The sequence below is a fragment of the Schistocerca nitens genome, chromosome 1 (genome assembly GCF_023898315.1).
Source record: "Schistocerca nitens isolate TAMUIC-IGC-003100 chromosome 1, iqSchNite1.1, whole genome shotgun sequence".
In the NCBI taxonomy this organism is placed as follows: Eukaryota; Metazoa; Arthropoda; class Insecta; order Orthoptera; family Acrididae; genus Schistocerca; species Schistocerca nitens.
In genome coordinates this window covers 218489531-218510905 of record NC_064614.1, presented here as the reverse complement: position 1 = coordinate 218510905, position 21375 = coordinate 218489531, and the positions used below count along the sequence as shown (strand labels likewise).

Genomic DNA, 21375 nt, shown 5'->3' with positions numbered 1-21375 from the left:
AGGTCCAAATGACAAAATCAAAAGTGAAGACTATACTCATTGGCTATTTTGATGATTCTCATGGCATTAGACACAGGGAATTTGTTTCCACCGGCACCACAGTAAATTCCCAGTATTATTTGGTCGTAATGGATTGGTTACGGGAGAGGATTCAGAGGGTTCATTTGCAACAAAGGAAGGGGAAGAATTTCTTGTTACTGCATGGCAATGTGCCCTCTCACACAGCTGCAGTTATAGTGCAGTTTCTAGCAAAAAAGCAAGTGTCATTCTTGATCACCCTCTGTATTCACCCAGTTGGTGCTGAACGATTTTTATTTTAATTCCCAAAAATAAAAATTCTTATCAAGAGTCAACACTTTAATGACATAACCAACATTCAAGTCAGTGTGGTGCCCAAGTTGAACAGCGTTCCCAAGAAGGGCTTTTCTGACAGTTTCTCATGGTTGTGGAACATGCTGTGCATTCCAGAATGAGATTTTCACTCTGCAGCGGAGTGTGCGCTGATATGAAACTTCCTGGCAGATTAAAACTGTGTGCCCGACCGAGACTCGAACTCGGGACCTTTGCCTTTCACGGGCAAGTGCTCTGCAGAGTGAAAATCTCATTCTGGAAACATCCCCCAGGCTGTGGCTAAGCCATGTCTCCGCAGTATCCTTTCTTTCAGGAGTGCTAGTTCTGCAAGTTTCGCAGGAGAGCTTCTGTAAAGTTTGGAAGGTAGGAGACGAGATACTGGCAGAAGTAAAGCTGTGAGGACCGGGCGTGAGTCGTGCTTCGGTAGCTCAGTTGGCTCGGTCGGGCACACAGTTTTAATCTGCCAGGAAGTTTCATATCAGCGCACACTTCCGCTGCAGAGTGAAAATCTCATTCTGGAAACATCCCCCAGGCTGTGGCTAAGCCATGTCTCCGCAGTATCCTTTCTTTCAGGAGTGCTAGTTCTGCAAGTTTCGCAGGAGAGCTTCTGTAAAGTTTGGAAGGTAGGAGACGAGATACTGGCAGAAGTAAAGCTGTGAGGACCGGGCGTGAGTCGTGCTTCGGTAGCTCAGTTGGCAGAGCACTTGCCCGCGAAAGGCAAAGGTCCCGAGTTCGAGTCTCGGTCGGGCACACAGTTTTAATCTGCCAGGAAGTTTCATGCTGTGCATTGTACTCAAGTGGGGGGAGGTTTCAGTGTTTCTTTTGGTTAGAGGTGCTATTAGTACCATGTACATTCAACCACATAACTAGTTTCTTCTTATGTTTGACAATTTTTACTTTCTTGAGGGTCTGTGGCTGACAACGTTGCATTAAAATTGCTGTGCAGTCTTCATTTTGCTTAAGTGAAGGTATGTGCCCAGAATAGGGAGACCCTTTCATATCCAGGTGAAGAAACGAAGTGGAGGGCCAAACAATAAGGTTACTTGACTGTAGACAAATTAATTCAAAGCTGCATGTTTATATGTACTGAAACTGGGGCTTGCTCCATTTGCATACAACAGTGAATGTTTTCAGAACCTTAAATAGAGGCTCCTCCATTTCAGTTTCAACCAACATTTTGCTGTCGCTTACCAGAACTGTAGGTTTGTTATGTGAATAAGAAACTGCACCAATGAAGATAAGAAGTTAAAAATGATGATACGGACTCCACAGCATGTTCTTGACTGTTTCTTTCATTTCTGTTGCCATCTTTCTCTGTGCCAGGCTGGTCACATCTGCCTTAAAATGTGATTTCATTGTGTAATCCTATAGAGAAGGGCTTTTTCCAACAAGGTGGATGAAATAGATCCTCTTGTGTGAACGGCTTGTTAACTACATGCAACAAAAAGAAGTGCACAGGTCAAGACATCTTCCCAACTTGAAAGCACCATGTGAGGTAGTGATTCGGCTTGAATCTGCTGCACACAGAAAAGGGAAACATGAGGGAGCTCCACACAGCTTTGAGTGCCGCACATCAAAATGTATTAAGTATTTACTTGAGCCTGGGAAGAGATACGGCTCTCCTTGCAGCACTAAAAACAATTGTGATTGTTAGCTGCATTTATTATGTAGCTCTGTATATGCTAAAATGCACCAGACATGAACTGGCCAGTGATTACATTTTCCACTGCAAACTTTCAAAATATGCACAGTATTTTACTTTATTTCAGAGCATCCCAATAACTGGGCAATACTGAAAAGATAATCACTTCATAATCCAGCTGTGATATCAGCCTATAAGATGCCAAGGAAGGAAGGAAAAAAAAGTTCTGCCAAGTAGTTTCCTCAAAATTGAGCAAGAAAGATTGGATTGCAGACAACACATGTGAATCCCAAAGCAGTGGTTTTTAATTTTTTGTGTGAAAAGTTTTCCTGAGAAACTGCAGACACAAATATAGAGTTGCTTCGTGTAGATAAAACAACTTTTTAATGCACATTGGATAACATAAAATTTGCTTCCCCTTGTATTGTACAATACATATTGCACAGAATGACCAGCATGCGCTGTTGCACTGGCCACTGTGAACCAATTAAGTTGCTTCCACTACATTTCTGTGTGAGCTTAACCGAGCGAGGTGGCGCAGTGGTTAGCACACGGACTCGCATTCGGGAGGAAGACGGTTCAATCCCGCGTCCGGCCATCCTGATTTAGGTTTTCCGTGATTTCCCTAAATCGCTTCAGGCAAATGCCAGGATGGTTCCTTAGAAAGGGCACGGCCAATTTCCTTCCCCATCCTTCCATAATCCGAGCTTGTGCTCCATCTCTAATGACCTCGTTGTCGACGGGACGTTAAACAGTAATCTCCTCCTCCTCCTCCTCCTCCTCCTCCTGTGTGAGCTGCCCTCTTCATCATCCTCACACAACAGCCATTACTTGATTTGAATGCCGTGATGCATGCAGTTGGAGAATTCCTCTATAGCTTCAGCACCTTCATTTGGATGATTTTTCGATTAATCGGGAAGCCTTCATTGCATTTTTTCTTGCATTTACTGAATAACTTGCTGCTGCAACTTGTGAAACAATCGATGTTCTTGAAAGCTTGGCATGTAGAATTGGCATTCTTCAAGTTATGTTCTTATCTGATGCTATGTATGAATAATTGCTTCTGTGACACCAAATTTTCTTTCTGCTTCACAGTTGGTTTTGCACTCTGCTTTATGTCCGTCAATAACTTAAAATTGGCATTGTATTGTCTATGTGGATCAATTGTGAGCTGTGCACTCATAGATCTGCATTTCTCAATAGGGTCACAGCTGTAATTTGTATCATTATCGAGTGCTACCGTTTACATCACTGACAATACGAGCAAATTAAATGACAGCAATATGTCGTTGTCTCGGTCCCCCTACAAATGAATTGGCAGAAATTGTTACACTTTGCAGTAGCACTATGGCCAGCATCGCAAAGAAACAATGGTGTAGAGCAATAGCAGCTTTAGCACCATTGTTGAAGCTCATGTTTCATTTGTTGTGCCATATTACAAATGTTTGGCGCTTACATCTTTTTATTAGCATCAATTTGCCTCTGGTAAAAATATATATTATTTTTGAGTAATTTTAAAATCAATTCAATTCAGATTGCAAATAGATTCATGCAAATGACAGTCTAAATCTGGTTGATGTTAAATAAGAACCAAGGTACATGGCACACAGTAAATTCTCATTGTTGACAGCATAACGAAGTTTACTGCCACTCACCACTCCCCTCCCAACATTTGTCCCAGCTCAGCCAAGATGTGCTGTTACTGTTCCTCCTCGATCTCTTCTTAATTATTCAGTTTAAATCTGTGTGTTATTTCAGTTACCAAAGCTTAATCTGTAAATGTAAGACGATATCTCTATTAATATATTACACAATGTAAAAATTTTAATCTCGACAGCAATAGTTTACTTTTTGACTACAAAACAACACTGTAGTTTCTGAACGATAAATTTGGAAAAAGTCTTCATCCTACAATGGGGTAAATTATATCTATGTGATTAAACCTCTCTTGACTCTTCTCAAGACTGCCATTTTCTTGAGAGTATGTAACTTCTGTTACATCTGTCTTTCATCTATTTTATTTATTCCATGTGATCTGATGGTACACAGTGTGTTGCAGATGTCGGAAAATACCATTTAACATTGTTAACATATATTAACGTAGGCCTATAGTATCCTAATGTATTATATTGCTCAATGTTTTCAATTTAACATAAACGTCTAGCAGAAGCTCTTAAAGGTGTGCCAATGTGGCGCGAGAGAGAGAGAGAGAGAGAGAGAGAGAGAGAGAAGTGTATTGTCGTCGTTGTTGTGTTGCCATTGTCGTTGTTGTTATTCCAACACCTGGTTTGATGCAGTTCCCCATGCTAGTCTATGCACCTGCTTACTGTGCTCATCCCTTTGTCTCCCTCTAAAATTTATATCCACCACCACCACCACCACTTCCCTCCATTACCAAATTGACAATTCCTTCATGTCTCAGGATGTGTTTTATCAACCAATCCCTTTCTTTAGACACATTGTGCCATAAATATCTTATCTCCTCGGTCCAGTTCAATGCTTCCTCATTTGCCATCCATCATATTTTCAGCATTCTTCTGTAACACCAAATTTTAAAAGCTTCTTTTCTCTTTTTGTCTGAACTGCTTTTCATCTGCCTTTCACTTCCATACAAGGCTGCACTCCAAACAAATCTTCAGAAAAGACTTCTTAATCCTTAAATTGATATTGTATATCAACCAGTACCTCTTTTTCAGAAATGCTTTCCTTGCTATTACCAGTCTGCATTTTATGTCCTCACTGCTTCGACCACCATCATTTTTGCTCAAACAGCAAAACTCATCTACTTTTTATAGCGTCTCAGTTCCTAATCTATTTTCCTCAGCATTGACTGTCTTAATTCTACTACATTCTGTTTTCCTTGTTTAACTTTTATTGATGTTCATTTTATAAAGTCTCTTTAAGACTCCACCCAATCCATTCAACTGCTGTTCCAAGTATTTTGCCATTTCTGACAGAATTACAGTTTCATTGACAAACGTCAAAGTTTTTATTTTTTCTCCCGGAACATAAATTTTCTTTACAAATTTCTCCTTGGTTTCATTCGCAGCTTGGTCAATGTATCATTTGAATAATGCCAGAGATAGCTTACAACCTCGTATCTATGGCTTTCAGGCCCTTTGACTCGTGTAACAGAATTATGGTGTCTTTATTAGTTACAAACAACCTTTCAGGATATTCTCACGAAATTTAAATCTGTATCTTTCTCCTCCGAATGCGAAAATATTTTGTTGATACTGATCTACTAGGAAGAAACAATTCATCATAATGAAATAAGGGAAATCAGAGCTCACACTGAAAGATCACACTCAAGTGTGATTTGCAGACTGTACATGTAGATGTAGGAGTGGACAAGGATACTGTGTAAGTTTGGTGGGCGGCGGAGTACCACTGTTGAAGCGGTAGGGAAGATAGTGGGTAAGACATTCCTTATTTCAGGGAACAATGAGGGGTAGTCAAAACCTTGGTGGAGAATGTGGTTAGCTGCTCCAGTCCTGGGTGCTATTGCGTCACAAAGGGAATGTTCACCTGTGACCAGACGGTGGGACTTTGGGAGGTGGTGGGTGACAGGAGAGATAACGTGTGGCATTCGCCTGTGTTATTTCTTTGTCGATTGTCCTCAGTGTCGACATACTGCGTTGTTACACTGGGTGAAAAATGGGGTTTGTAATTTCGACACTGACTACTGTAAATAATGTAGCCAACAGGTGTACAGTTGTGTTTCACAGTTGTTTACTTTCTGTGTTCACAACCTCCCAATAATACACAGTTATACGTGGCCAGTGCTCTATTGTTTAACTTTCCATACCCTCATTAACAGGTTGCAGGCGAACATCCATATATTGCTACAATAGTTTACTGCTGAACGTCTACAAGCAGTAAAAGCCTAACCAACAGTTCATAATAATGGGGTACGTATGGAACAGACACTGTCACTGTTTTAACACACGGTCTATTGGTGTAAATTTATTTGACAGTTAAATGAATGTATTGTTGTTGATATAACCAACACGGGTTCCATGTCTGAAGCTCGGCCATGGACTGACTGTCTCGGGACCAAAAATCGAAAATCGGGCCCTTATGTAGCCTCGCAGTAATAGATGCTGAAACTCCACATTGTTATAAGTTAAATTTACAGAAATTAAAATTAAAACATAACTCATCAAATTAACTGAATACATCGAAAAATTGGTTCTTTTTAACAGTTCCTTCTACTACAAGAGTTAGGCCGAATTATTTGTTTAAATCATGAAATTAACAAATATTGTTATGCAAAAAGTACTTTTGACAAAACTGTTAATTACTTTGGGATTAATTATGAGCTGGCTTTGCTAACATGTTTTCAAATAGAGCCGAATAAATACTTAAAGAATGCTAGTGTTTCGATTTTTGCCCTACAATGAAAGATACTAACTACGAATAGTCAAAATCAATTTCATACAATAGAACTAAGCACAAAATTAGATCTGGTGTTGTGATCTTTTAAACTGAGGGCCAACCTTTCTCTTTTATGAAAATGCATATTATATTCACATACGTTAATGGTAATTAGTTAAAAGTGAAAAAACGAATTTAAGGAGACAGATGGCAAAACAAGAGGGGAAGCGAAATTATCCTGGCTTGCTTTTTCAGAAACGCACAAGCTTGGGAGGGTAATTAAGGTCTGGTATATTTCAAGAGGCACTGCCTGTCACTAAAGATGCGATGGTCGTGGGTGGCTAGGCTGTATGAAAAAGACTTCTTGGTATGGAATGGGTGGCAGCTGTCAAAGTACAGGTATTGCTGGTGGTTGGTAGGTTTGATGTGGATCGAGATATTGATGTCACCTCTTTGAGGTGGCTTGAGGAGGACCATGTGAAGCGAACGGAGGAGAAGGTGTTGAGGTTCTGGAGGAATGTGAAAGAGTGTTCTCACCCTCAATCAACATCACAAAGATGTCATCAATATATCTGAACCAGGTGAGGGGTTTGGGATTCTGGGTGGTTAGGAAGGATTCCTGTAGGTGGCTCATGAATAGTTAGCAAGCGGTTGCCAATTTCCATACCCCGGATTTGTTTTGTAGATGATGTCTTCAATGGAGAAGTAGTTGTGGGTGAGGATGGAGTTGGTCTTGTGTACCAGGAAGGAGGTTGCAAATTTGGAATCCATCAAGCGGTGGGAATGATGTTGATCTCCGCCTCAAAGATGGCTACATCAGTATCTCCATCCATTTCAAACCTACTAAGCACCAGCACTACCTCTTCCTTGACAGTTGCCACCCATTCCATACCAGGAAGTCCCTTCCATACAGCCTAGCCAACTGTGTCTGTCGCACCTAGTGACAGTCCCTTTTGAAATATACCAAGTGTCTCACTGTGGTCTTCACAGAACGTAATTATCCTCCCATCCTTGTACAGAAAAATATCTGCCATGTCTTATTCTCCCCACCTGCCAAAGTCCTATCGTCTGGCCACAGAGGAGCAGTCCCCTCATGACTCAGTACCAACCAGGATGGGAGCAACTGAATCACATTCTCCATCAGAGTTTCAATTACCTCTCATTGTACCTTGAAATGAGGAATGTCCTACCCATTATCCTCCCCACCACTCCCACCGAACCCACAGAATATTCTTGTTCATCCCTCCACAACCCTTGCTCCCAAGCCCTTGCCTCATGGCTCGTATCACTGTAATAGAGCTAGATGCAAGACCTGTCCCTTGCATCCTCTCACAACCACCTACACCAGCCCAGTCACAAGCATTACCTATCCCATCAAAAGCAGGGTTACACATGAAACTGCACAATAACCCTGGGTTTGCTGTGGGGCAGTGGTGGTGCGGGTTGTGAACCACTGAGGGCTATGGTGGGATGAAGCCAGCCTCTCCATCGTTTCAAGGTCCCCAGTTAATTATGCACAGTACAATGATTCCTAAACATGAAAGTTCATGTATCTGCCCACGTTTTGTGTGAGACAGTGGTAAGGTACCTTTTGAAGAAATTATGTGGCTTGATGAACACTGGTCGTTTCGTCAAAGAGGGATGGACAGATGACAGTACATGTGAAAGTACTGTGTTTCATATGGTAAAAGGTGTAGTCGTTGTTGTCGTGCTTGCGGCAACTTCCTCTAGTTTTGTACTGAACTCTCTCCCAGTTTACAAATCAAAGAAAACAAGTGAGTAATATGAGGAAGTGATTCATGATAATTTTATGAAGTGGGTAAAGTTGCAGCTTTAGAAAACTTAAATCAGCTGTCATTCGTTGTAATGGATAGTGCTCTATACCATTCAGTTACTAAAGATAAAGTTCTGATGCTGGCAACAAAAAAGGCTGACACAGCTGAATGGTTAAAATGCCACAATTTGTGAAATCAGGACAATTTGCATAATGTGGAGCTCATGGCACTTTTGAAACAAAATGAGCCACAGTTACAACAGTCGTAGGGCTTTAAAAAAAATTGTTAGAGGAAGCAGTGGCACAGATAATGCCAGAGAAGTGGAATAATGTTTTAAACCACACAGAAACAATTGTTATAGAAGCTTGGAAACATGAAGTGAGTAAAGAAAGTGATATCAGAGATATAATTACATTCTTGGGAAATTCGGTGATTCATTCACCAGTTGTACCACAGATAGTGTAAATGTCAGGGAAGAAAGTGACCTGGAACTAGCCCTTTGCCATTATTCATTTTTCTTCAGTGTTCATAGATGTGGTTTGAGTTTCATATTCGAGTGAGTGACAGCTAACTCTTATGGAAACCTTTTGTGAGTTCACAACTCGATACAGGATTCCCAGATTGTTATAAAATGAAAGACACTTTATTAAAACACACATAAAAGAAATGAATCACAGGCAGTGTCCACTCGGTTACAAAATCAGTTGGTTAACAACACACAAATAAACATTCTTCTTGATCTGATCTAAATAATGAATAACTGTCTCTAATAGTTCTTGCAGAGAACACCACCATTTGAAGTAAGTTGTCTAGAATGAACTTAATCACTACTGTTAGTTTATCAGAACAGTTCTAAGTCCAGTCAGGCACTTCTCACTAACAATAGTTCCTGAGTTACTTCAATCTGTGGATACCAGTCCTGAAGCACAGAGTTCACGGAGTAGGGAAAAGGTCTGCTGGCTGTCTTTTTTTTTTTTACTCCTGTGGTGTATCTACCATGTTGTGACGTGGCTGGAACTATTGGTTCTGTGGCTAGACTGCTGCGCCTGTACAGTTCAGACAGACAAATATTGCTTGGTCTACTTGTGGGCGAAGCAAGTAGGACAGTGCTCGTCTTGTCTTGTTTCTATCGGCGATACAAGTACTGCTTGTGGCAAAGTGGGCACTGCCCATCATCTGGGCATCTGTTGGAGTTTTGCAAGAAAACAAACCAATGCGGATGTAGTCGGCCAAAACGTTTACATGCAATCTCCTGAGTTGTTGAGTTGTTGGCCTAGGCTTTGGCATTGTGCCGAGACTCACCTGTGGTGTTAGTGGACAGAGTGCCCTGATACAGAATATCTTCCCCCTGGAATTTTGGAACTCATCACAGCAGCATCCCTATCCTGGACTTCATCATTGTGCTGATGGCTGTGCTCCAACTGCTGAGGCTGTGTTAGTGGATGTACTAACTTGGAACCTGGATGTAGTGTGTCTGTAGCAGAAAAACTGGTGGGATAGCAGAAGGAGATGCCTGGGTCCTTGGGACAGTGAAGTTGATTATATGCTTGCGGGTCTGAGATTGGTTTTGTAGCAGGACTTTCACCATGACCTGCCCAGGAGACTAATGACATGCCGGGACCAACAGATACTTTCATTTAGTAAGTACTGATACATAAACGTTCTCGTGAAGTCTATAGTGATGTATATGTGGCACAGGTAGAGTGTCATTGTGGGCTACTGGTTTCACTATGGAGAGGTTGTTACTCAGTGTTTGACTGTGGGTGCCATCTTGTGGAGTCGACCGGCATGGAGCATGAATGCATAACTGATGTCGCATTTCTGCTGCAGCTTCAGTTTCTATGATTTAAAGGTGTATACACCATACCTTTCAAATCTGGGATGAAAGGTGCTGTCTGCACATTTTGAATGTTATTGGACTGAAATTGTTGTTGAAAGTTCTGTGAATTATTGTTACTGAATTCTAGCCAGGGCCTGAATGTGCTGGGCTACCACTCTGGATCACATGCCGAATATGAAAGGGAACAACTATTGGTACCAACAGCAGGAGCCATTGTATCCCCATGAACGTGCCTACAAAATCTAAATGAATTTTGGAGAATGGCTGTATCATCTGAGGCTCCAAAAGTTACTTGCCCACAAGTGTTGCCTGATTTTGTTGGTGTGGGCGGAAATGGGCAGTGTATGCTCCCCATTATACATGTTCACGGGCCATTTGTTTTGTGGCCTTGATGAAGTAAGCATAGGACATATAGCTGCAGAGCTTTGGGAATTATCACTTGTGTCTTCTCATTGTCTCCTTGTAGGAAGAGGAACCCCTTAAACACAGAACATTGGTGGCGGTTGTTCATGTATGCTGCTACACACTGATTGTTAAGAAGAGTCCTGTCCAAAGGCCACCCGTATTGGATGTATCGTATCAAATTACATAGAAATGTGTCCTCTGGAAGCAATTTGGCAATGGATTTGACATGGATTGAAAGCTGTGTGACCACCGTTTCAGGTGTGACATCTGTGTGGGAGCATATATCTGCAGCGCTGTCAAAAAGCGTGCTTTGATCCACCAGCAGTCAGTAGAGGGCATCAGCGTTTACGTGCTCCTTCATGGAGTGGTACTGAATGTCATAGTTATAAGTGGACAAAAGATGGCCCCATGCTCGAGGCATTTCGCCTTTTCTTGAGGAATGCTTGCTTTCATGTTAAAAAGAGAACAGTGGCTTGTGGTCAATAAGTAGTATGAACGTTTGACCATAGACATAATCATGAAATTTCTTGAAAACAAAGGTAATTGCCAGAACCTTTTTTCAACCTGGCTTTAATTTCATTATATACGCATCAGAACATTGACAGCGAAGGTGATAAGGTGGTCCACACCATTTACCTCATAGGACACCACTTCTTCCAGCTTGTAATTTGTTGTTTAGCTACTACTATCAGTCACTTAGGCTGGAGGTGAGCATGCTCCAGGTACTGGAAGGATTTTTGTCATGTCGGGGCCAACGCCACTTGACATGTTTGCAGAAAAAAGTGGTGCAAAGGCCCCATGATACTGGTGGTATGCTGGATAAACTTTTGGCAATAGGTGAGTTGTTGCAGGTCTGATGGTAATTCTTTAGTGTGCAGGGGTGCTGGCAGATTTTGTATAGCTTCCACATCTTTTTTGATAGGTCCCTTGATTTCTTCCTGTGCAGTCATCTAAATACTTCGCTGTTCATGGGACTTACTGGGTCAGTTTTTCCAAGTAACATTGGAATATGGCTGGTACACTTGAAGTCCCAAGTGGCAAACAGTTCTACTGAAATAGCCCAAATCGAGCACTGATCACCAGAATGTGTCTAGACTCTGCATCCAAAGGTAGATAAGCTCATGGAGGTCAGTCTATGCAGAAATGGTACTGCACACCAGTTTTATGGTGTGTGTGCATGACTGCCTGGCCATTCACAGTAGATGTAGTTTTCACGAATCTGTAAGGACCCATTGTTTGTCCAAAATGATGGGAGTAGCCCACAAAATGTTAGCCACTGGCGTAAGGACCTCTTCATCCTGTAGCCATTGGAGTTGTAGCAGCAAGGCGAATGAGATGTTCCTTGCTTCGCAAAATTCGGGAAATGCTGATGGATGAAATGTGATGTGTGCCTCATAATGGTTAACACAAGTTGTATGACTTTTAAAAATGGTGACATATTTTGTAAGATCTTGGAGATGTGTGTTAGGTAAGGAGGTCCTTGTCTGATTGGTATAACTGTGCACCTCAAGTTCTAGTTTGGCAAAGAGTCCCAACCCAATGTTGGTAGCACCTTTTGTTTGAACTACCAGTAATGTGGCTGTGTGGTTTTGTAGCGAATTGTAGCACAAAATTGGCCCATCATTGTTGCTGCAACTCTTCAGTTGCTTGGAAATGGCTAAGTAGTTGATGATCCAAGCTGCTGGTATGTAGAAATGTTGATTGTTGTGGAGGAGCCTGTATCTATCTGGTACTGGACAGGTGTCTGTCTGGTGAACATCACCAATGTCAGCATATGGATGTGGTTCGAAGAGGGCAACAACCCATGAACTTGGAGCACGTCCACACCTGCTCCTGGAGTATCAGCTTCACTATCCTGAAGGTATGTTCTGTCTATACTCGTTTTGGTGGCTCCTGGTGGCCTGACTTGGGATACTATGCACATCTGGCCTTCTTGAAGTAGCACTACTGTCTTCAATAAGTAATGAAACAATTAGCACATGCATATAATTTTCTGGAGGAACATCTGCCTGAAGACCCTGGAGGGAGGGTGACTGTGCCCTGAGGAAACATGTTCACTGAATAGCAAGAGCGGGCCTAGTTTCTGCAAGTGGAAAAAACCTGAGAAGGTTCTTGCAGGCCAGCGACTATCTCATAGTTTGCTCAAATGTGTGGGAGACATGTCATCTACAAAGGATCATGAACATTCAGTAGGTCTTTCATAAGTACGTTGTCAGGTGAATGCACAAGTATCATGTCATGTGCAAAGGAGTTTGTATAAGGGTGTTTAAACTTAAGATTGACACATTGGTATTGGTAATCCCCAAAAAATGCTTATAAATGTGTTATCCATTCACGATAAGCTTGGCTGGTCTTTCTTGACAGCTAAAGCAGTTACGGCAAGAAGAGGCCACACTGATCTGGGAGTCAAAATAACCTGCCAGGTTAGTCTTAAGTTGTTCTGAAGGCAAGTCATGGGTTCCACCTGAGGGTTTAATTGTTGGAGCAGTTGGTAAAACTTGCCTCCATAATAAATTAATAAAAATGTTTGTACATGGATATCACCTAGGTCTTCCAGAAATTCCACCTTGGTGATTGGCATGATGGGTCCTTGAATGGGTGCCAACTGTTGTTCTGGCGATCGTGCGAACTCGTCGTTGGAGACTGTTTTGAAGTACCACCACCAGCGCTATGCAGTCAGTGATAAATTGTCTTTCTTGTCTTTCATGTCGCTTCTTTACTATGTGACTGATAGCATCCTCACTGATTGGTGTGTCAAGCCTTTCATAGATCTCATTGCCATGGAATCCTTTGGCAGCAGGAAGCACCTTCTTTGCACACACATTGATGTTGAATTTAGTGCTGGAAATTAAACTGTGTAAGACTGGAAGCAAAAGGCAATGAGTTTAAACAGGAAGCTTTCTAATTGTGATCCTTACTTCTCAGACAACCAGGGTGGATTACATAGGTGGAGAAACTGACATGGAATACGTTACCTATAGTGACTGAAGAAGTTGGCAACAAATCTGAAGACATCTTGACACGTACAAAGGAGTCAAAACAACTGACAAAATAGGTTATTTGAATTCCAGACAGAAGCAATTTTGGCCAAACTAATGATGGTGAAACCTCGATGAGATTAATTTGAAAATAGTGTGTAATTTTGTGTTTATGTGAAAATAAATATTGCGTATGATATTTAACCCATTTCATTGTATTTTGTTCTGGATTATCCAGATTTTTAATAACACAAATGAAATTATGTGTTTAGTTATTATACACTATTTATTTGTGACGCGGTAAATTTTTTGAAAGAGCATTTAATGGAGGATGGTACATGTATTGCTTATGTTTTATATTTAAGGTCAAAATTCGAAATCAGGAGAAGTCTGTGCTGCTGTTGTATTACTTGCTAAGAGAAATGATAGAGCATGGACATTGACACAGCTAATTCCAAAATACCTTGCGCCAATAATACAGGAGTGGAGATGTGGAAAAATAAATGAGGCTGTTATCAGCGATGTTATTGATCTAATTGGTAAGTAACATAGATTAATTATGTTATATAATCAGGTACATGATAGCAGTAGTTCTTATTATTATTATTCCACCTTGCCACGGCTTCCCTCGTCGGAGGTTCGAGTCCTCCCTCGGTCATGGGTGTGTGTATGTTGTCCCTAGTGTAAGTTAGTTTAAGTTAGAATAAGTAGTGTGCAAACTTAGGGACCGAAGACCTCAGCAGTTGCCGGCTGGAGTGGCCGAGAGGTTCTAGGCGCTACAGTCTGAAACTGCGCGACTGTTATGGTCGCAGGTTCGAATCCTGCCTCAGGCATGGATGTGTGCTATGTCCTTAGGTTAGTTAGGTTTAAGCAGTTCTAAATTCTAGGGGCTGATGACCTCAGAAGTTAAGTCCCATAGTGCTCAGAGCCATTTGAACCTCAGCAGTTTGGTTCCATAGGAACTTTCCACAAATTCCCAAATTTTCTCTTTATAGTTAGTTTTACCTAGTAATAACAGACATAGTGGGTGTTGGCATTACCAGAACAGGAACATGTAGGATTATGCTGCACACTAAGTTCTAGCTTTTTGTGCTATTAAATAGATGCAGCCTCATGAAAAGAAAACTGCAGTACTCAGAAGGGCAAGTTTATACAGATAATTGGGGTGATGAAGGACGATACGAAACTGCTAAGATGATACACACCTGAATAAGGAGAAGCAAGAGGTGTGATTAGACAGTTCTAAATGACCTCAGGCTCACCCAGTGAAAAGCTGCAAAAAATAGGAAATATGGAAACAGAACCTAGTATGCTTCCTTAAAGTGAAGGACAACAACAACATCAACAGAATATTCAGTCTCTAGGAAATGAGTTAGTCAAACTGTAGCATTTTGTGTTGTGACACTGTTACTTGTGTGGAACCAGTAGGTAGAAGTTTATTATGTGCAATAACGAATGATTACCTATCGGACTTATTATAGCAGTATGGGATGACTATCCTCTTCTTTACTTAGTTGCAGTGGGCTGTAAACCTTAATCCAGCACATATTCAATGTGCACCAGATATATATGTTTGTGCAATACTGTTTGCTTTGAGCTATCTGTAACACACATGCTATTATGTCAGTATCCATTATCAAGATACTACAAATACCTCAAGCTGTCATAGACTCATGAATGTAGCCAACAGTTTGCTGACTGCAGAGTTTTCAGGTGCATCCTGTTTGAAATCAACCAGTACTGTAAGTGTGGCCGTAAATCCGAATAGCCAGGACATTATTGGCCACCTGCTTCATAGTATGTGGACAACTTTTGAAATGTAATACATGTTCCTATAGGTATGTGGCACCAGATGTGTATGCACAGGTTACACAAAGCAGAAGTCGGTGGTTTGGGGGTGTGGACTGGCACTTGATAGCATCCCGGGTGTGTTCCACTGAATTCAGATCAGACTAATTTTGTGGTCAAGACATCACTGTGATACTCCACGAGCCACTGTAGCATGATTCTGGTCTTGTGACATGCACATTTATTTTACCAATGCCAATGGGGTAGACATCAAGCAGAAAAGGATTTAGATGGTCACATAGTCAATAGTTGTTAAGATGCCCTCAGTTAATACCCTAGGTCCCACAGAAGCCCAGGTGAATGAGCCTCGTAGCATAATCCTAACCCCCCTCCACCCCTATTGGTTTGCATCCATGGCGCAGAGCATCTTTTGAGCAGTGTTCACGTGGATGACAATGTATCCAGACACAATCTCAACCTGGTGTGACAAGGATTTGATTCAACCAACCAGCAACATGTTTCAATTGATCCACAGTTCAATCTTGAGTATCACATGCCCACTGAAGTTTGAATTGATTGTGTCAATGGGTCAACATAGAAACACGTGGGTCATTTGCTGCTGAGTTTTGTGTTTTCTACAATGAGCACTGAACAGCATGCTCTGAAACACTTGTGCCTGCACCAGCATTATATTTTGTTGTCAGATCTGCTACAAGTCACCACCGTGTCGCTTATCTATGGTTTGACCTCGTGCAACCTCTTTCCATAGACACTCATGACAGTAGCATGTGAAGAGATGACCAGCTTTCCCATTCCAAGATGCTTGTTTGTACACACACACACACACACACACACACACACACACACACATTCATGCAAGCACAAGTGACAAACAGACGACTACTGTCATGGGCTACTGAAGCTGGACAGTGAGACAGTGAGCAGCCAGGCTGGTTGGGGAAGCAATCGGAGTGGGGCGGGGATGGGGAGGGAGGGAGGGAGGATAGGGTTGGGGGAACATGAAGTACTTTTTGTGGCAAGATGCAGTTTTTTGTGTGTGTGTGTGTGTGTGTGTGTGTGTGTGTGTGTGTGTGTGTGTGTGTGTGGAGGAGGGGGGGGGGTTGGATAGATAGTTGCAGTTGGGAGATAAGATGAAGGGGCAGCAGGAGTGAAAAAGGAGAGAAGTAGAGGAGGGGGAAAGGTTTGTGAGTGCATTGGTAGAATAGAAGTCTGTTTAGTGCTGGAACGGGAGAAGGGAAAGGGATAGAGTGGGTGAAGGACAGTGACTAACAAAGGCTGGAGCCAGGAGGGTTAGGGGAACATAGGATATAGTGCAGGGAGAGTTCCCCCCTGCACAATTAAGGAAAGCTCATGTTGGTAGGAAGAATTCAGATGGTGCAGGTTGTGAAATAGTCATTGATGTGAAGAACATTATGTTGGGCAGCATGCTTAGCAATTAGGTGCTGCATCTGTTTCTTGGCCACAGTTTTTCGGTGGCCATTCATGGGGACAGACAGTTTGTATTGTCAGTCCCACATAAAATGAAGCACAGTGGTTACAGCTTAGCCTGTAGACCACAGGTAGCTCTGCCTGTGAGGGGATAGGTGATACTTGTGACCAGATTGGAATGGCTGGTGGGGGTGGGAGGATGTACGGGACTGATCTTGCATCTAGGTCTGCTACAGGCATATGACCCATGAGGCGTAGGTCTGCAGGGTGGTGGAATACTACTGTGAGAGGAATGGGAAGGATGGTGGGAAGGATAGTGGATAGGATATTCCTGATTTCACAGCATGACAAGTAGTAGTCAGAACCCTGGTGGAGAAATAATTCTCTCTCTCCAGTTCTGGTTGGTACTGAGGCCTGAGGGGAATGCTCCTGTGTTGTGGCCAGACAATGGGACTCTGGGAAATGATATGTGACTGGAGAGATGAAGCATGGGAGATCTATGTCCACACGTACATGACTACTCTGCAATTCACAATTCACAGTTACATGCCTCACAGAGGGTTCCTCGAACTAACTTCAAGCTACTTCCCTACTATTCCACTCTCGAATAGTGTGCAGGAAAAACAAACATTTAAATCTTGCTTGTGAGCTCTAATGTGTCTTATTTTAGTATGATGATAATTTCTCACCACGTTGGTGGGCATGAACAAAGTATTTTCCCATTCTAGGGAGAAAGTTGAAGATTGAAATTCTGTGAGAAGGTCCTGCCGCAGTAAAAAACATCTTTCTTTTAAGGTTGGTTGGTTGTTTGGGGGAAGAGACCAAACAGCGAGGTCATCGGTCTCATAAGATTAGGGAAGGATGGGGAAGGAAGTCGGCCGTGTCCTTTCAAAGGAACCATCCTGGCATTTGCCTGGAGCGATTTAGGGAAATCACGGAAAACCTAAATCAGGATGGCCGGACACGGGATTGAACTGTCGTCCTTCCGAATGCGACTCCAGTGTGCTTTCTTTTAAGGGCTGTCACAACTGTTCATGGCCTTGGCATACTCTGCTCTATTTCACAATAATACAAAACAAACTGCCATTCTTTGTACTGTTTCGGTGTCCTCCATCAATCCTATCTGATGCAGGTCCCACACAGCAGAGCAGAACTCCATAAGTGTGTGGAAAAGTGTAGTGTAGGCAGTCTTTTTATGCACCTGTTACATTTCCTAAATGTTTTGCCAATAAATCACAGTCTTTGGTCAGCTTTCTCAACAATGTTATCTATGTCATAATTTCAGTTTAAGTTGTTTGTAATTGTAATCCGTGAGTATTTATTTAAGTTCACAGCCTTTAGATTTGTGTGGTTTATCGTGTAACATAAATTTAGCAGATTGGTTTTAGTGCTCATGTGGGTGACTTCACAGTTTAAATTATTTAGAGTCAGTCGCCATTTTTTGCACCATACAGATATCTTGTCTAAATAATTTTGCAATTCGTTTTGATCATCTGATGATTTTACAAGGTGCTAAATGACAGTGCCACCTACAAACAGCCTAAGAATTCTGCTCAGATTGTCTCATAAATCATTAATGTAGATCAGGAACAACAGAGGGTCCGAACACTTCCTTAGGGAATTCTGGATATTACTTCTGTTCTATTCCTGTACAAGGTTGAGAGGATAATTTTGGTCTGTGAAGGCCTCAGGGAGACCCTTGGTATATTTAGAAGGACAGCTCATCACTACAGATACTTTGGCAGTGGGTTGCTGGGCTATATGGAAGGGACCTCTTGTCGTGGAATGGTGGCAGCTGTTGAAGTGGAGCTGTTGCTGGAGTAAGTTTGATATGGATGGCGGTACTAATGTAGCCATCTTGGAGGTGGAGGTCAACAGTGAGGAAGGTGACTTGCTGGGTGAGGAGGACCATGTGGATGGAATGGGGGAGAACGCGTTGAGGGTCTGGGAAACGTGGACAGGGTGTCCCCACCCTAGATCCAAATCACAAAGATGACATCAATGAATCTGAACCAGGACAGAGGTTTGGGGTCATGGATGATTAGGAAGGAGTTTTCCCATGAATAGGTTAGCATAGGATGGTGCCATGCAAGTGCCTACTGCCATACCATTGATTTGTTTGTAGGTGATACTTTCAAAAGTGAAGTAATTGTGGTTGAGGATATAGTTGGTCATGGTGACCAAGGAGGAGGTTGTAGGTTTGGAATCGGTCAGGCATTGGGAAAGGTAGTGTTAAATAGCGGCAAGGCCATATATATTATAAGGGATTGATAATGTAAAGGGAGATGATATCAATAGTGAAGAACTGTAACGAAGTCACTATGGTCAGGCAATACCTGCTGTCCAAAACCATAGTGGTTGAGCCTTTGTCAGCACGTAGGATTATAAGGTGGGGATCAGTTTTTAGGTGGTGGATTGTGGTTCTTAATTAAGGTTTTAAGTTAGCTTCCATGTTAAGGGAATTGAGGAATGATGACGAGGCAAGCTTTGAGGTTAAAGAATTCTGGAATGTTAAAAGGAGTGGCTTGGGGCCAGTGGTGGTGAATCACAGTTGGATGAAGGAGTGAACTGAGCCAGGCAGGGTTCATCATTGGTTTTGGGTTGAGTCTGATTGGTAAGATTGGCGTGAAATATAGTTTCAAGTGTAGGGACTGCAAGAAGGAGAGAAGGTCTTTAACAAGTCCTGCATGATTCAATTTGGGAGTGGGGCAATAGGTGGGCCCTTAGAAAGGATTGATACTTCTGTGGGACTAAGGCTTCATGACTATGTTTGAGGTTTGTTTAGGTTCTAGATTCTCCATATGGTGGGAGGGAGTTTCTGAGGATGTGGTAAATGTAGTAGGTCTGCGAGGCAGGGCTTGTCAGCTATGAGAAGTTGTGGGGGAGGTTTGGAGGTTGTTGTAGAGGTGGTGGATAGTGGTGGTCCAAGGTGTAAGTAGGAGATGAACAGATTGGAGTGTTTTTTGAGTTGACATTGAGCATGCTGCTCTATTTCTTGGAGGGCAAGAGTTTAGTGTAAGAGATGGGATACAGAAATCTGGGATTGCAGAGCAGGAGAATTGTACGAAGCCTGATGTACAAGGTATTGCAGTACTAGTTTGGTGAGAACTAAGGGCTGGTAGGACCTGAACAGATGGAGGTTGTAGTGGAAGGAGAGGTTGCAGTGGGAGATAGGTAAATTGATGGTAAGGCCATTTGAGAAGGGGAGGGGGAGGGGGGATTCCATGAGCTCGTTAAAATACAGGTACAGTTATGTTGGATGGGGTTCTGGCTAGGGATAAGAAAGCTTTTCTGTGTTTGTGCAGATGGAAAGAGCAAGCATTCATGGTGGAAGGAGAAAAATGAATAAAATATGTAAATTACATAAAAATAAGTACAAAAACCTCCAAAAAATGCACAAAATACGTAAAAATATGTGGGGAAAAATGAGTAAAAGGAGTAGAGCTAATAGTGAATGTTGAAAATGAACTGAAATCGACTTGAAAATAGAATGAAATCAAAGAGCAAAAAAATAAAAAGGTGATAATTTCAGATGCAGTTTGGTGGGGGGATACGTATGCAGAAGGGAGACTTGATAGTGTGATGGAATAATGTCAATATTATGAAAAGGATTGATTTTGAGCCACGAGGAGACTGGAGCAGGGAGGGGGATGGAATAGCAGGGTAGGGGTGGGGGGACAGTAAAGTGCTTGTGGGAGCAGGAACATAGCATGGGTGGTCAGCTAGATGCAGTTGGGAGGTTTGATTGGGAGGGAAGCAGCAGCAAAGGAGAGAAGTAGAGGAGAGTAAAAAAAGACTGTGGGTCTGTTAGTGGAATAGTAGGCTGTGCAGTGCTGGAGTGGGAGCAGGGGAGGGGATAAGTGGGGGTGTGATGGAAACATATACTGCCGAGAGAGTTCCCTGCTGCACAGTTCAGAAAAGCTGGTGTTGGTAGGAAGGATCCAGATGGTGCAGGCTGTGAAGAAGTTGTTGAATGGATCCTTTGTGACAGCACCAGCTTTTCTGAATTGTGCAGATGGGAACTCTCCCTGCAATATATCCTGTTCCCATCACTCCCCCATCCCCCGACCTAAACCCTGTCCTTCACCCACTTACCCCTCCCTGCTCTCCCTCCAGCACTACACAACCTTTTATTCCACCAACACACCCATAGTACTCTTTCCACTTCTCCAGTCCCCCTACCCCCCTGTGAAACATAGGGACTAATGAAGGCCAAGGACAGGGGGATTACAAGAACGTAGGATATATTGCAGGGAGAGTTCCCACCTGCACACTTCAGAAAAGATGGTGTTGCTAGGAAGAAGCCAGATGGTGCAGGCTGTAAAGCAGTCACTGAAGTGAAGAACATTGTGTTGAGCAGCATGCTCAGTGTTTGGGTGGTCCAACTGTCTCTTGGTTGCAGTTTGTTGGTGGCCATTCAGTGATGGCTTCACAGCCTTCACCATGTGGATCCTTCCTACCAACATCAGCTTTTCTGAACTGGCAGCTTGGAACTATCTCCGAAATATATCCTACATTCATGTAACCCCTCTGGAGTCAACCTTTATTAGTCTCCGTCCTTCACCTACCTACCCCCTTCCCTGCTCCCACTCTAGCACTACACAGCCTTCTATTCCATCAATGCACCTGCTGTCCTTTTTCTGCTCTTATGCTTTTCACCTTTTCCGCTCCCCCTTCCCCCATCTAACCTCCTGACTGCAACTAGCTGCCCACTCTGTCTCACCATGTGCCTGCGTGCTCCTACATGTATTTCTTTGCTGTACCCCACCC

At 42.5% G+C, this 21375-nt stretch overlaps 1 protein-coding gene across 4 annotated transcripts in view; it reads left to right on the top strand.

Moving 5' to 3' along the window:
• LOC126246014 (uncharacterized) overlaps positions 1–21375 on the top strand; it is a 297733-nt gene that overhangs the window by 254062 nt on the left and 22296 nt on the right. For all 4 annotated transcript variants that reach the window (XM_049948363.1, XM_049948362.1, XM_049948364.1 and 1 more), the window contains one exon: positions 13734–13907. In XM_049948363.1, the coding sequence (XP_049804320.1) occupies positions 13734–13907 (174 nt within the window). The remainder of the gene's footprint in view (positions 1–13733; positions 13908–21375) is intronic.